The sequence below is a fragment of the Coregonus clupeaformis genome, chromosome 26 (assembly GCF_020615455.1).
Source record: "Coregonus clupeaformis isolate EN_2021a chromosome 26, ASM2061545v1, whole genome shotgun sequence".
Taxonomy (NCBI): domain Eukaryota; kingdom Metazoa; phylum Chordata; class Actinopteri; order Salmoniformes; family Salmonidae; genus Coregonus; species Coregonus clupeaformis.
In genome coordinates this window covers 28423173-28439644 of record NC_059217.1, presented here as the reverse complement: position 1 = coordinate 28439644, position 16472 = coordinate 28423173, and the positions used below count along the sequence as shown (strand labels likewise).

Here is a 16472-nt window from a genome sequence, read left to right as displayed (position 1 = left end):
CCGAAACCGTTCAGAACAGTTTGTGCCAAAACATTTTGACGTTTTAGTTAAATTTCGACTTCAGCAAGTTTTTGGGGGACTGTTCGGGCACACAATTTTTTTTTATTGAGGCAAGTTGAAGTCGGTACCTGAAGTCTATGCCCTCTCGTCGGCGATTGGTCAACAGTAGGGATTCTTCAATGAAGTGCCTGTTGTCATTCAACGAGAGACGACTCATCCTCATGCAAAAAATTTAACTTGAGAAATACTGCATCAAACATCCTAGTCAGAAGTAAAATTGTGCGACTAAGATCCCCTCGGCAAAAACGTCAAATTTAATGACAGATTTCTTAAGTTATACTAGTTTGAGTAAGTGTATACTGGCTACGGCGTCTCAAAATGGACAAACAGGACTATTGAGGCTTTCTTATTTTAGGCAACATGTGTAAGACTGATCAAAAAGGCTAAATATGATTATTATGTAACCACTCTTTCTGATTGTAAGGGAAACTCAGCTAAATTCTGGAAAACTGTCAAATCCCTAAAGGGTTGCACTACCTCCTCTCTGCCCCAGCCAATTAATTCAGACTCTGGCCCCATTACGGGCAAAAATGCCATCATACATTTTATTTCAGCAGGCTATCTTTTTGAAAGAGCGTCTGACCCTTCTATCTCTAACAATGGGCCAAAGGCTGACTCTGAAAATGGTAGTCAAGTTTGGGAACCACTGATCTAAGTGACAGAACTTAGACCATCGTGATTGATGGGGTTAAGTCAGAATTTCTTGAAGTACATGTAGGTGTTCCGCAGGGGTCGATTCTAGGACCCGTTCTTTTCACTATTTATATAAATGCTATTGGTCAATCTGTAAAAAGTTGTACATTTCATCTATATGCAGATTATACTAAAATGTATGCAATTGCTCCGACTGCTGACCTGGCTGTAACAAGGCTACAGTCCGATTTTGCAGCCCTTACTGATTTAAAACTTGTATGCACTCACTAACTGTAAGTTGCTCTGGATAAGAGCGTCTGCTAAATGACTAAAATGTAAATGATGTAATACAGGCAAAACTAAATACATGTTGTTTTCAAGTTCTTGTAAGATTGTCTCAGATGGATTACATCTTCACTCATTGGATGGTTCTATAATCGAACAAGTCTCTGCATACAAATACCTTGGTATTTGGATTTACAATGATTTATGGTTTAAAAAACATACGAATGAGCTTGTTAAGAAACTAAGATTTAAAGTGGGCTTTTACAGAAACATATATTTTCTCTCTCTAGTCAGCAGGAAGCAGATTGTGCAGTCAGCCTTTCTACCTGTTGTTGATTATGGTGATACTATTTATCAAAGTGCAGCTGCCTCTACTCCTAAACCCCTGGATTTATTTCATAGAGCTCTTCATTTTATCACAGGAGACAGTTTTATTACCTATCACTGTATTCTTTACCAAAAGGTTGGCTGGACCTCTTTGAAGTCATGTAGATCACATCATTACGCTCTTTTTGTTCACAAAGCCTTGCTCCACATGCTTCCGACTTACTTAACTTCACTATTAAGATTTAAAATTACGTTATCAAACCCGTTCACAGGGTTGGTTAACTTTGGAGGCTCCTTTGGTGTCTTCAGAGTTAGGTAAATCAGCGTTTAGTTTTCTGCTCCGTATGTTTGGAATAATCTCCAAAAAGCAGTACACATAGAGGCCTTAGTGTCCCTGGGGCAGTTTAGAGAGATGCCTTAGTGTCCCTGGGGCAGTTTAGAGAGATGCCCTAGTGTTCCTGGGGCAGTTTAGAGAGATGCCTTAGTGTCCCTGGGGCAGTTTAGAGAGATGCCTTAGTGTCCCTGGGGCAGTTTAGAGAGATTCCTTAGTGTCCCTGGGGCAGTTTAGAGAGATGCCTTAGTGTCCCTGGGGCAGTTTAGAGAGATACCTTAGTGTCCCTGGGGCAGTTTAGAGAGATGCCCTAGTGTTCCTGGGGCAGTTTAGAGAGATTCCTTAGTGTCCCTGGGGCAGTTTTGAGAGATGCCTTAGTGTCCCTGGGGCAGTTTAGAGAGATGCCTTAGTGTCCCTGGGGCAGTTTAGAGAGATGCCCAAGTGTTCCTGGGGCAGTTTAGAGAGATGCCCTAGTGTCCCTGGGGCAGTTTTGAGAGATGCCTTAGTGTCCCTGGGGCAGTTTAGAGAGATGCCTTAGTGTCCCTGGGGCAGTTTAGAGAGATGCCCTAGTGTTCCTGGGGTAGTTTAGAGAGATGCCCTAGTGTCCCTGGGGCAGTTTTGAGAGATGCCTTAGTGTCCCTGGGGCAGTTTAGAGAGATGCCCTAGTGTCCCTGGGGCAGTTTAGAGACAGAGGAATGTTATAATGAACGTGTTTTATTTTAGTTGATTGTGTATATTTATGTCTGTCTGTATTTTACTTGTTTTATACTGTATTTGATTTTGTAGTTCTATGAAATTGTATATGCAGGGCTGCCTTGAAAAAGAGACATCGGTCTCAATGGTGACTCCCTGCGAAAATAAAGGTAAAATACAAATAAATGTTTTCAAGCGAATGTCTTTTAAGGAACTGAAGCATGTTGACGCCTTTAGCGTTAGTTGACAGTTCCAGACCCAACAGGGGTTGTCAACCAATACCAGCCCACCCCATCATCATAATTTCCCCCATGAGCAGTGTTAGTGCAGGCTGAATGGGCCCAGAAACAGGCCTGTATCTATGGCACAGGGAACCACCCTTCCTACCCTGGAAACTCCAGCCTCCATTCTGTTTTTACCATTACACTGCCCCGCCATGTGTGTGTTCGGTGTGTGTGTGTGTGTGTCTGTGTGCATGTGTCTGTATGCGATTCTGTGTGTGTGTCACTGTGTGTGTGTGTGTGTGTGATGAGGGTTACTGAGAGTGACCACAAGCTGGCAGGGCACAGCTCTGTTGGTAACCAGTAAGGCTGGTGTTTGTGAGTCAGTCCCCATACAGTACATACGGCAGGCAGTGGGCAGGCAGTGGGCAGTGGGCAGGCAGGGCATTAGAAGCAGAAGCAGCAGTCATGGCCGGGCCTATCTCCAGCAGTACAGACTAGCAGCCTCAGCCCTCAGCCTCCACTAGATGTGACCACAGTGTTTCGGGCTGTAAAATAAGGTAGAATAAGCAGTGATTTTAGGTCTAGTAAGTTTCTAAATTGTTAAATATGTATTTGTTTAGCCAAATAATGTGTAACTTTTCACAATTTAGGTTTGTCATGTTTTTTCTGTAATTTGGCTGTATTTATTGCAATATGCAGTGGTCAAGATCCTTTTCCCTTCCCTCATGCTGGTAGCCTGGTACAGTAGGCCTCCTCTGCCTTATGGACCAGACAGCAGAAAGTACATGTCGGTCCAATGATCATAAAATCTCCTGGATATCTGAAATACTTGATTAATATTGTTTACATGAGATGGAACACACATTTGAGTAAGAAGAAAACACAACCATGAATTCTACAGACTGATGTTACAGGCAAAGTATGTTACGTAAAGAAACAGGAACATCCATGTAAAAAAATGATACCCCACTCGCCTCCCCGCAATAAATTCTTAAAGGCCCACTAACCCCACTGGTTTGTCACTAGTAGCATTTGTTCTCCTTCCACCCTCTACCCTCTCTCTCTGAGGCCCAGAGCCCCTCTACCCTCGCTCTCTGAGGCCCAGAGCCACTCTACTCTCTCTCTCTGAGGCCCAGAGCCCCTCTACTCTCTCTCTCTGAGGCCCAGAGTCCCTCTACTCTCTCTGAGGCCCAGAGCCCCCTACTCTCTCTCTGAGGCCCAGAGCCCCTCTACTCTCTCTGAGGCTCAGAGCCCCCTACTCTCGCTCTGAGGCCCAGAGCCCCTCTACTCTCTCTGAGGCACAGAGCCCCTCTACCCTCGCTCTCTGAGTCCCAGAGCCCCTCTACTCTCTCTGAGGCTCAGAGCCCCCTACTCTCGCTCTGAGGCCCAGAGCCCCTCTACTCTCTCTGAGGCACAGAGCCCCTCTACCCTCGCTCTCTGAGTCCCAGAGCCCCTCTACTCTCTCTATCTCTGAGGCCCAGAGCCCCTCTACTCTCTCTCTCTGACACCCAGAGCCCCTCTACTCTCTCTCTCCCTGAGGCCCAGAGCCCCTCTACTCTCTCTCTCTCTCTGAGGCCCAGAGCCCCTTTACCTCTCTCTCTCTCTCTCTCTCTCTCTGAGGCCCAGAGCCCCTCGACTACTCTCTCTCTCTCTGAGGCCAGTAGACCCTCTACTCTCTCTCTCTCTCTCTGAGGCCCAGAGCCCTCTACCTCTCTCTCTCTCTCTCTCTCTCTCTCTCTCTCTCTCTCTCTCTCTCTCTCTCTCTCTCTCTATCTATCTCTCTCTCTCTCTGAGGCCCAGAGCCCCTCTACTCTCTCTGAGGCTCAGAGCCCCCTACTCTCGCTCTGAGGCCCAGAGCCCCTCTACTCTCTCTGAGGCACAGAGCCCCTCTACCCTCGCTCTCTGAGTACCAGAGCCCCTCTACTCTCTCTCTCTCTGAGGCCCAGAGCCCCTCTACTCTCTCTCTCTGACACCCAGAGCCCCTCTACTCTCTCTCTCCCTGAGGCCCAGAGCCCCTCTACTCTCTCTCTCTCTCTCTGAGGCCCAGATTCCTTCTACTCTCTCTCTCTCTCTGAGACCCATAGCCCCTCTACTCTCTCTGAGGCCCAGAGCCCCTCTACTCTCTCTGAGGCACAGAGCCCCTCTACCCTCGCTCTCTGAGTCCCAGAGCCCCTCTACTCTCTCTGAGGCTCAGAGCCCCCTACTCTCGCTCTGAGGCCCAGAGCCCCTCTACTCTCTCTGAGGCACAGAGCCCCTCTACCCTCGCTCTCTGAGTCCCAGAGCCCCTCTACTCTCTCTATCTCTGAGGCCCAGAGCCCCTCTACTCTCTCTCTCTGACACCCAGAGCCCCTCTACTCTCTCTCTCCCTGAGGCCCAGAGCCCCTCTACTCTCTCTCTCTCTGAGGCCCAGAGCCCCTTTACTCTCTCTCTCTCTCTCTCTCTCTCTCTGAGGCCCAGAGCCCCTCGACTATCTCTCTCTCTCTCTGAGGCCAGTAGACCCTCTACTCTCTCTCTCTCTCTCTGAGGCCCAGAGCCCCTCTACTCTCTCTCTCTCTCTCTCTCTCTCTCTCTCTCTCTCTCTCTCTCTCTCTCTATCTATCTCTCTCTCTCTCTGAGGCCCAGAGCCCCTCTACTCTCTCTGAGGCTCAGAGCCCCTACTCTCGCTCTGAGGCCCAGAGCCCTCTACTCTCTCTGAGGCACAGAGCCCCTCTACCCTCGCTCTCTGAGTACCAGAGCCCCTCTACTCTCTCTCTCTCTGAGGCCCAGAGCCCCTCTACTCTCTCTCTGACACCCAGAGCCCTCTACTCTCTCTCTCTCCCTGAGGCCCAGAGCCCCTCTACTCTCTCTCTCTCTCTCTGAGGCCCAGATTCCTTCTACTCTCTCTCTCTCTCTGAGACCCATAGCCCCTCTACTCTCTCTGAGGCCCAGAGCCCATTTACTCTGTCTCTCTCTCTCTCTCTCTCTCTCTCTCTCTCTCTCTCTCTCTCTCTCTCTCTCTCTCTCTCTCTCTCTCTCTCTCTCTCTTCTCTCTCTCTTCTCTCTTCTCTCTCTCTCTCTCTCTCTCTCTCTCTCTCTCTCTCTCTCTCTCTCTCTCTCTCTCTCTCTCTGTCTCTGAGGCCCAGACCCTCTCTAATCTCTCCCACTTGAATGACTACTCAGGGGACACCTGGGTAACTCACAGTGACAGCACAGTGCCCACGGCCCCTTTTGGAGCACATTTACATTTACATTTAAGTCATTTAGCAGACGCTCTTATCCAGAGCGACTTACAAATTGGAGCACAGCAGCCTTTTAAAGACTGAGCACTGCCTACTGACCATGGGACAGCACCATCTGGGGGATGCATACTGGAAAAGGGATGGTAGAAAAAAGCATTTGTATTAACGGTCCTGAACAATACATGTCATTGGAGGAAATACTATGTCATACCGGCATCACTTTTGTCTGTTGATTGTCCTCTGTCTGACATTGTGCATACATGGCCTTGGCCTATGCCAGTAATGCTGAAGTCCTAACCACTGCAAGTGTACTATATAGAGACAGAACACCAGGCTCCCAGAGAGAGAGAGAGGGAGAGCCAGGGAAAGGGAAGTAACTGCACCAGACAGCCAGACAGACCTGCAGATCACAGCTGTAGTAATGTGGGCATGCAGTACAAGGTGCTCGAGGAGAGGAATTCAGCACTTTGGACAGCACCTAGCTACAGTTCTCTCCTCTCCCCACGCTGCCTGGAATCACAGCACTGCACACTTGGAGGCTGTCCTTGAAGACTTTGTGGTCTGACGCTGTGACCACCTTGTTACCAAGGTGCAGGAGGGACCGGAGGTAGGAGGAAGGGATGTAGGGGAGGTCTTGCCTGGAGGATTGTGCCTGATTTCCTTATCTAGAGATCATCAAGTCAAAATAGAGCAACAAGGTCATAGTATACACCCGCTTCTATGGTGTTCTGTTGTGTCATCGCTGTAATTCCAGAATTATTTAACGTCCCTAACCTCCCCTCCCTCTTCTCAGGTAGCCGGGAAGCTGCGTTCACGTATGCCATCACGGCCGCCGGCGTAGCCCACGCCATCACGGCGGCGTGTAGCCAGGGCAACCTGAGCCAGTGTGGCTGTGACCGGGAGAAGCAGGGTTACTATAACCAGGAAGAGGGCTGGAAGTGGGGAGGCTGCTCGGCAGACATCAAGTACGGCATTGAGTTCTCCAGGAGGTTCGTGGACGCCCGCGAGATCAAGAAGACAACGCGACGGCTAATGAACCTCCACAACAATGAGGCAGGGAGAAAGGTAATCAACTACATCGAATAAATACATCTTTATCTTTTTAGATCGGTGTGTGTGTGTGTCTGTGTGTGTGTGTGTAAAACCCCCAGCCCAGATAAAGAATGGAAACCTACAGAGTGGTGGCAGCAACCTCTAAATGGGGGACGTGCTGATTGACAAGTCCCATTTAGCCTCTCAGCAGCTTGTTTTGCTTTAGCTCAATTAATGTTTTTTTTCCTACAATAATGTGGGGTGTTTTTCTCTAGGAGATCTGGCACCCTTCTCCTGGGCTATGTTTGTTTGTTATTAGTCATCTCAGAACAAAGAACAACATGAATCATAACAGAGAGAGAGAGAGAGAGAGAGAGAGAGAGAGAGAGAGAGAGAGAGAGAGAGAGAGAGAGAGAGAGAGAGAGAGAGAGAGAGAGAGAGAGAGAGAGAGAGAGAGAGAGAGAGAGAGAGAGAGAGAGAGAGAGAGAGAGAGAGAGAGGGAGGGAGCGAGCTAGTGAGAGAGAGCAAGAGAGAGCCTGCCTGCCTGGGCTTCTCTGGCATTCTGGTGACAAATGGATCTAATTAATAAGTCCAGGGTTTAATCGTGTGTTCGCTGGGAAAGCGGAGCGCGGCCGGCCGCCGGCTGCCAGATGGAGTTCTGCCATGGCCCTCCATCCAGCCCTTTCATGGAATTATGAAGTGTAAAGTCAGGAACAGGATATTATTGCAGTTCTCTCGACCGTTCCAAAAACACAGCACTGCCATTTCAATGCGTCCATTCAGTTTCTGAAAGCACAGCGACAATGGCGGAGTTAACGCAGGCAGACTGATATGAGGGGATCATAGTCAGATGACCTGTCTGAGTCTGAGCTAAGCCTGGCAGAGGTTTGGTACGGAGGATGGGATTCAATCAAACACACGCTGTGGAAACTGGTGTTGTGGGGAACAGTACATGTTTAAGTGCAATCTATTGAATAACGAGACAAGAGGGAAACTCAACTAAACACGTGGATGCATTTTCACAGCATAGGAATAATGTCATTTTCTTCACAGTGTTTGTGGTTTGATTGAAGCTGGCCCTAGACCTTTTGGTGAAAAACAAGTTGAGAGTCTACTACTCTACCACTACAAAGATCCCTCTGCATCTAGAACATTCAGACACAAACACTGTAGGCTCCAGTTCTGTGAATCACAAATAAATACAGACAAACCCATGGAATGATTTAGTCTCTCTGTATACTGGGATCCAGTGAGTTTGACAAATCTGGTCAAATTTGACTAATTGGTAGCAGACAAGGTTTTGATGGACACAGTGTAAAGTAAATGTTTTCAACCATTCAATCATTCTGTTTCACACAGACATTCATTGTGGTTTATACCACCATAGATTTTGGGAAATCCTCATTCTGAATCATCATCTGTAACGAGATTGTCAGTTGACCCTCAAGTATTTGATGTACCTTCTCCCCACTCTTTCAATCAAATATCTGCTAATGAGAGATTTCAAATCACATACAGTGTCAATGTAAGGCTCAGGCATCATGTATTCATCCATAACTCTGTGTACATTGTGTACATTGTGGAAGTGTCTGACAGAAACGATGACTACTGCTTGCAAGGCGTCATGCCAGGAAAAACCCTGCTCTGGAAAAAACATCTTATATAACGAATACATGCTTGGTTCTTACAAGTAGAAGCACCCAGTTAGAGAATGAAGATTTACAGTAGGTAAGTAGAGGCCTGTTGTAGAACAAGGATTGACTCAGTCCTGACACTAAACTGCTGAGGACACCACACAATATTTCCCAGAAGCCCTAGGATTAGGCATTTAAGAGGAGTTCTCTACTATACTGTGTACCACATGTCAGTGATGAGCTTAGTAATGAATGGGTACTAGTGCATTTTGAAACGATTCAGTTTCTAAGAGATATGTCTGCTATCTGAACATGTAAGAGTGTTTTGATTTAAGATAAGAGGCCTTGAAGTGTTGCTTTGGATGATCTGTTTTATTGTGACAACCAGTATTTAATACTTATTTTATTCAAACGCCATGTTTCCTTAGTTAATAAACCAAACCATGATCCCAGCATACACTCTGATCCAGATGCAAACACTTAAAGGTCATCTGTCAAGTATGTCGTATCTGCAATGCATTAAATAGCTGAATGATCCACATTTAACTCAAGCTGTATGGTTATATGAGATTTATATTTATTTTCCCTTGATATTGATGTAGTCTTCAGGAAGGTAGGGATAATTATATGGTTGAATATTACCAGTAAGTACATTTCCCCCTGTTTCTGACATATAGCTGGCATCAGTGTCCCTCTTAGAATTTCAGATATGCCTGGTTCGGTCTACTTCATAAGGAACAGTCACTCTACGCTTAGCCAGATTGCGAATGTTTGACCCTCAGACGTAAATGGATGTGGCACAACGCACAGAACAAACAACCAGTGTGAATTCAGATCAAACACAACTCTCCATTCTATAACACAATATTAACTCAAATACTTTAAAATCAAAACAACTGTCTTTGGAATTGCACACATTGTGAACATCCGTTTCCACTTACAGGCACTCCTCCATACAAAGAGTGCATTCACCAACCGTCTGCTGAAAACTCTTTGTTATTCATTAATAAACACAATATTGAACTCAAATAAATACGTCCTCTTCACTCAGAATGTCTCTTGGTCTCTCTCTGAAGAATTTACACTGAGTGTACAAAACATTAGGAACACCTGCTCTTTCATTTACATTTTAGTCATTTAGCAGACGCTCTTATCCAGAGCAACTTACAGTTAGTGAATACATATATATATATATATTTTTTTTTTTCTCAAACTGGTCCCCCGTGGGAATCAAACCCACAACCCTGGCGTTGCAAACGCCATGCTCTATCAACTGAGCTACATCCCTGCCGGCCATTCCCTCCCCTACCCTGGACAACGCTAGGCCAATTGTGCGCCGCCCATGAGTCTCCCAGTCGCGGCCGGCTGCGACAGAGCCTGGATTCGAACCAGGATCTCTAGTGGCACAGCTAGCACTGCGATGCAGTGCCTTAGACCACTGCGCCACTCAGGAGACATAGACTGACCAGGTGAATCCAGGTGAAAGCTATGATCCCTTATTGATGTCACTTGTTAAATTAACTTCAATCAGTGTAGATGAAGGGGAGGAGAAAGGTTAAAGAAGGATTTTTAAGCCTTGAGACAATTGAGACATGGATTGTGTATATGTGCCATTTAGAGGGTGAATGGGCAAGACAAAATATTTAAATGCCTTTGAAGGGGGTATGGTAGTAGGTTCCAAGCGCACTGGTTTGAGTGTGTCAAGAACTGCAATGCTGCTTGGTTTTTCACACTCAACAGTTTCCCATGTGTATCAAGAATGGTCCACCACCCAAAGGACATCCAGCTAACTTGACACAACTGTGGGAAGCATTGTAGTCAACATGGGCCAGCATCCCTGTGAAACACATTCGACACCTTGTAGAGTCCATGCCCCGACGAAGTGAGGCTGTTCTTAGGGCAAAAGGGGGTTCAACTCAATATTAGAAAGATGTTCTTAAAGTTTTGTCAGTCAGTGTATGAGAAAGAGACAACAAAGAGAAGAGAAACTAAGAAAGCATTGGTGGGCAAAGAAATTCAAAAGGGGTGATGATATTAATTAATAGTAATTTCGATCCGAATGTGCAAATTATCCAAATAGATACGCAAGGTAGATGGATTATTTTAAATATGTTATTGGACCATAAACAGATATGGCTCATTAACCTTTACGGACCAAATAATGATGATCCACAATTCTTTGACAATATATATAATAAATTATCAAGCCTGCAAGCAACTCAAGACAATATTATTATGGTGGGGGATTATAATACTGTTTTAAATAGCTCAATGGACCGTAAAGGAAATCACACCACAAACAATCACCCACATGCTCTTAAGGAAATTGTGAATGTCATGGATACATTAGAACTAGTAGATATATGGAGGCTTAAATATACTGATCTAGTGAGATATACAGTGGGGGAAAAAAGTATTTAGTCAGCCACCAATTGTGCAAGTTCTCCCACTTAAAAAGATGAGAGAGGCCTGTAATTTTCATCATACGTACACGTCAACTATGACAGACAAATTGAGAGAAAAAAATCCAGAAAATCACATTGTAGGATTTTTTATGAATTTATTTGCAATTTATGGTGGAAAATAAGTATTTGGTCGCCTACAAACAAGCAAGATTTCTGGCTCTCACAGACCTGTAACTTCTTCTTTAAGAGGCTCCTCTGTCCTCCACTCGTTACCTGTATTAATGGCACCTGTTTGAACTTGTTATCAGTATAAAAGACACCTGTCCACAACCTCAAACAGTCACACTCCAAACTCCACTATGGCCAAGACCAAAGAGCTGTCAAAGGACACCAGAAACAAAATTGTAGACCTGCACCAGGCTGGGAAGACTGAATCTGCAATAGGTAAGCAGCTTGGTTTGAAGAAATCAACTGTGGGAGCAATTATTAGGAAATGGAAGACATACAAGACCACTGATAATCTCCCTCGATCTGGGGCTCCACGCAAGATCTCACCCCATGGGGTCAAAATGATCACAAGAACGGTGAGCAAAAATCCCAGAACCACACGGGGGGACCTAGTGAATGACCTGCAGAGAGCTGGGACCAAAGTAACAAAGCCTACCATCAGTAACACACTATGACGCCAGGGGCTCAAATCCTGCAGTGCCAGACGTGTCCCCCTGCTTAAGCCAGTACATGTCCAGGCCCGTCTGAAGTTTGCTAGAGTGCATTTGGATAATCCAGAAGAGGATTGGGAGAATGTCATATGGTCAGATGAAACCAAAATATAACTTTTTGGTAAAAACTCAACTTGTCGTGTTTGGAGGACAAAGAATGCTGAGTTGCATCCAAAGAACACCATACCTACTGTGAAGCATGGGGGTGGAAACATCATGCTTTGGGGCTGTTTTTCTGCAAAGGGACCAGGACGACTGATCCGTGTAAAGGAAAGAATGAATGGGGCCATGTAACGTGAGATTTTGAGTGAAAACCTCCTTCCATCAGCAAGGGCATTGAAGATGAAACGTGGCTGGGTCTTTCAGCATGACAATGATCCCAAACACACCGCCTGGGCAACGAAGGAGTGGCTTCGTAAGAAGCATTTCAAGGTCCTGGAGTGGCCTAGCCAGTCTCCAGATCTCAACCCCATAGAAAATCTTTGGAGGGAGTTGAAAGTCTGTGATGCCCAGCGACAGCCCCAAAACATCACTGCTCTAGAGGAGATCTGCATGGAGGAATGGGACAAAATACCAGCAACAGTGTGTGAAAACCTTGTGAAGACTTACAGAAAACGTTTGACCTGTGTCATTGCCAACAAAGGGTATATAACAAAGTATTGAGAAACTTTTGTTATTGACCAAATACTTATTTTCCACCATAATTAGCAAATAAATTCATAAAAAATCCTACAATGTGATTTTCTGGATTTTTTTTCCTCATTTTGTCTGTCATAGTTGACGTTTACCTATGATGAAAATTACAGGCCTCTCTCATCTTTTTAAGTGGGAGAACTTGCACAATTGGTGGCTGACTAAATACTTTTTTTCCCCACTGTACATGGCGGAGACTGAATCAAGCTAGTCGTCTTGACTTCTTTCTTATCTCATTCTCGTTGGCACCAAAAGTAAAAAAAAGTGTTGATAGGGGACAGAATGCGGTCGGACCATCATATAATAGGCATATACATTACTCTTACTGAATTTCCACGTGGGCGAGGATATTGGACATTTAATCAAAGCCTATTGGATGATAATATATTTATAATTAGAACAAAGGAATTTATAACTGACTTTTTCCAACATAACATAGGTACAGTGAATCCCCTTATTGTATGGGACACCTTTAAATGTGCCTTTAGAGGCCATGCAATTCAGTACTCATCTCGAAAACAAAAGCAATTTAGGTCAAAAGAGGTTATACTAAGAAAGGAAATAGAAAGTCTAACAGAACAGATGGATGGCAATAAAAACTGTAACATAGAGGCTCAGAATAAATTAGAGGAAAAACAAAAAGAAATGGAGAAACTTATTCAAGAAAGATCAAGTATAATATATTATAAAAATAAAGCAAACTGGATGGAATATGGGGAAAAATGCACAAAATTATTTTTTTATCTTCAACATAGGAATGCTACCAAAAAGAACTTAATGAAACTGGTTACAATTGACGGAGTCACCCATAATTCACCAAATGAGATTTTGAAGGAAGAAACAAAGTACTTTAAGCATATGTTTTCTTTTCAGTCGCCTCCATCTCCTCTAACTGAAGCTAATTGTAGAGATTTTTTTTCTATTGACAATGTCAAATTAACAGCCACACAGAAAGACTCATGTGAAGGTGAAATTACAGAGGAGGAACTTCTGGATGCAATTAAATACTTTAAGTCCAGGAAAACTCCAGGGTTGGATGGCATACCAGTCGAGGTATACCAAACCTTTTTTGATATACTAAGAGGACCGTTATTAGCATGTTTTAACCACTCCTATGTAAATGGTAGATTATCTGACACTCAAGAAGAAGGTCTGATCTCATTATTACTGAAACAGGATACAAGTGGAAAATATAAAGATCCAGTCCATTTACAAAATTGGAGGCCCCTTACACTTCAGTGTTGTGATGCAAAAATCCTAGCAAAATGTATAGCGCATAGAATTAAAAAGGTATTGTCGGATATTATTCATTCTAATCAGACAGGTTTTTTACATGGAAGATACATTGGAGATAATATAAGGCAAGTATTGGAAACAATAGAACACTATGGAAAATATGGGAAACCAGGCCTGCTATTCATAGCAGACTTCGAAAAAAGGCATTTGATAAAGTTCGACTGGGGTTTATATATAAATGCCTGGAGCATTTCAATTTTGGAGAATCTCTTATAAAATGGGTCAAAATCATGTATAGTAACCCTAGGTGTAAAATAGTAAATAATGGCTATTTCTCCGAAAGTTTTAAACTGTCAAGAGGAGTGAAACAAGGTTGTCCACTATCGGCATATCTATTTATTGTGGCCATCGAGATGTTAGCTATTAAAATCAGATCCAATAATAATATCAGAGGATTAGAAATACAGGGCTTAAAAACAAAGGTGTCATTGTACGCTGATGATTCATGTTTTCTTTTAAATCCACAACTAGAATCCCTCCACAGCCTCATAGAGGATCTAGATACATTTTCTAACCTCTCTGGATTACAACCAAATTATGACAAATGTACTATATTACGAATTGGATCACTAAAAAATACATTTTTTACATTACCATGTAGTTTACCAATAAAATGCTCTGATGGTGATGTGGATATACTCGGAATACATATCCCAAAGGAAATAAATGATCTAATTTCAATACATTTTAATAGAAAGTTAGCAAAAATAGATAAGATCTTACTACCATGGAAAGGAAAATACCTGTCAATTTGTGGAAAAATCACCCTGATTAACTCTTTAGTATTATCCCAGTTTACCTATTTGCTTATGGTCTTGCCTACGCCTAGCGAACAGTTTTTTAAATTATATGAGAAAAAAATATTCAATTTTATTTGGAACGGCAAGCCAGACAAAATTAAAAGGGCATATTTATATAATGAATATGAATTCGGAGGACAGAAATTATTAAATATTAAAGCATTAGACCTATCACTAAAAGCTTCAGTCATACAAAAGTTATACTTAAATCCGAACTGGTTCTCAAGCAAATTAGTAAGATTGTCTCACCCAATGTTCAAGAAAGGCCTTTTTCCCTTTATTCAGATTACAACCTCTCACTTTCAGTTATTTGAAAAGGAAATAATCTCCCAAATATCACTATTTCTAAAACAAGCCATAGAAAGTTGGTTGCAATTTCAATTTAATCCTGCAAAAACGACAGAACAAATAATGCAACAAATATTGTGATTAAATTCCAACATGCTAATTGACAAAAAACCTTGCATTAAAGAACATAATTGGTTAAGGAAAACTGTGATAAATAAAAAAGTATATCAGTTTCACTTAAGGACCAAAGGATTGACAGCCGTCCCATATAGATTGCAAAATAGTTGGGAAGAGATCTTTGACGTACCGATCCCATGGCATAGTGTTTATGAACTGACACGCAAAACGACACCGGATTCAAAAATTAGAATCTTTAAATTTAAATTATTATATAAAATTCTTGCTACCAATAAAATGTTATTTATATGGGGGATACAATCTTCCCAGCGCTGCAGATTTTGCTGTGAAGAGACAGAATCATTAGATCATTTGTTTTGGTTCTGTCCATTTGTAGCTTGTTTTTGGATACAGGTCCAGGAATGGCTAAAGGATTGCAATATTTACCTGGAGCTAACCTTGCAGATAGCATTACTGGGTGATCTGAAAAGTCATAGTCAATCAATCAATAATATAATAATCCTTTTAGCAAAAATGTTTATTTTTAATTCACAATCTGTAGAAGCAATGAGAATAGAAATGTTCGGAACCTTTGTAAAACATCACAGTACGGTTGAAATATATATGGCAAATAGAAATCCTATATGGATGGTGTTAAGAGATAGATGGGAGGTATTGATTAGAGTTGAAGGATGGGACTAATAACAAATAACAACAAATAATAACAAAGATAGCTAATAATGTAAGCATACTGTGTCCATAATAAGTATATAGGTTGTATGTTGGGAGCTTTTGGGAAAGAGCACAGTTAGAAAGATATGGCATTTAGAAGCAAACCGGATGGACATCATGAAAATGATCGGAGAGGTTGAGAGTAGAAGAAGTTCAGGAGCAAAAAAATAAAATAAATAAAAATATATATATATATATAATAGAATTATTGTAAAATTAACTCTGTCCATAAGGTGTAGATAGTAAGTATAGACCGGAAGTAGAGGCCTGGGCATTGTTGTTCACTAATTTACTCCAAGTAGGGAAAGGATGGTGGGGTTGAAAAGTAATAAAGGGGAGTATATATATTTTAAAAAAAACATGGGGGATTGGAAGTGATGCAGACAATTACATTGATAGAAGATACAATCTATCTGCAATATTAAGCTGATCCATTCCCACCCCCCAAAAAAAGAAAAAAAAAGAAAGCATTGGTGTGAACTGTGAAGCTAACGTTATATCAGAGAAATACCATCCATAAAGCAATGCCATCCAAACGTCTGTTCAATCAATGAAAACAGCAACAATGTCAACAACAGCAACAAAAAATATATGTTTTTATTTGTCACGTTTCATAAACAACAGGTGTACACTAACAGTGAAATGCTATATATATATATATATATATATATATATATATATATATATATATATATATATATATATATACAGTACCAGTCAAAAGTTTGGACACACCTACAAGGGTTTTTCTTTATTTTTACTATTTTCTACATTCTAGGATAATAGTGAAGACATCAAAACTATGAAATAACACACATGTAGTAACCAAAAAAGTGTTAAACAAATCAAAATATATTTTATATTTGAGACTCTTCAAATGGCCACCCTTTGCCTCGATGACAGCTTTGCACACTCTTGGCATTCTCTCAACCAGCTTCACCTGGAATGCTTTTCCAACAGTCTTGAAGGAGTTCCCAAATATGCT

General features: G+C 42.6%; 1 protein-coding gene across 2 annotated transcripts in view; it reads left to right on the top strand.

Annotated features, from left to right (window-relative positions):
• Nucleotides 1-16472, top strand: part of LOC121540600 (protein Wnt-7b) — a 55852-nt gene that overhangs the window by 32571 nt on the left and 6809 nt on the right. For both annotated transcript variants that reach the window (XM_041849604.1, XM_041849603.1), the window contains exon 3: nucleotides 6565-6836. In XM_041849604.1, coding sequence (XP_041705538.1) covers nucleotides 6565-6836 — 272 coding nt within the window. The remainder of the gene's footprint in view (nucleotides 1-6564; nucleotides 6837-16472) is intronic.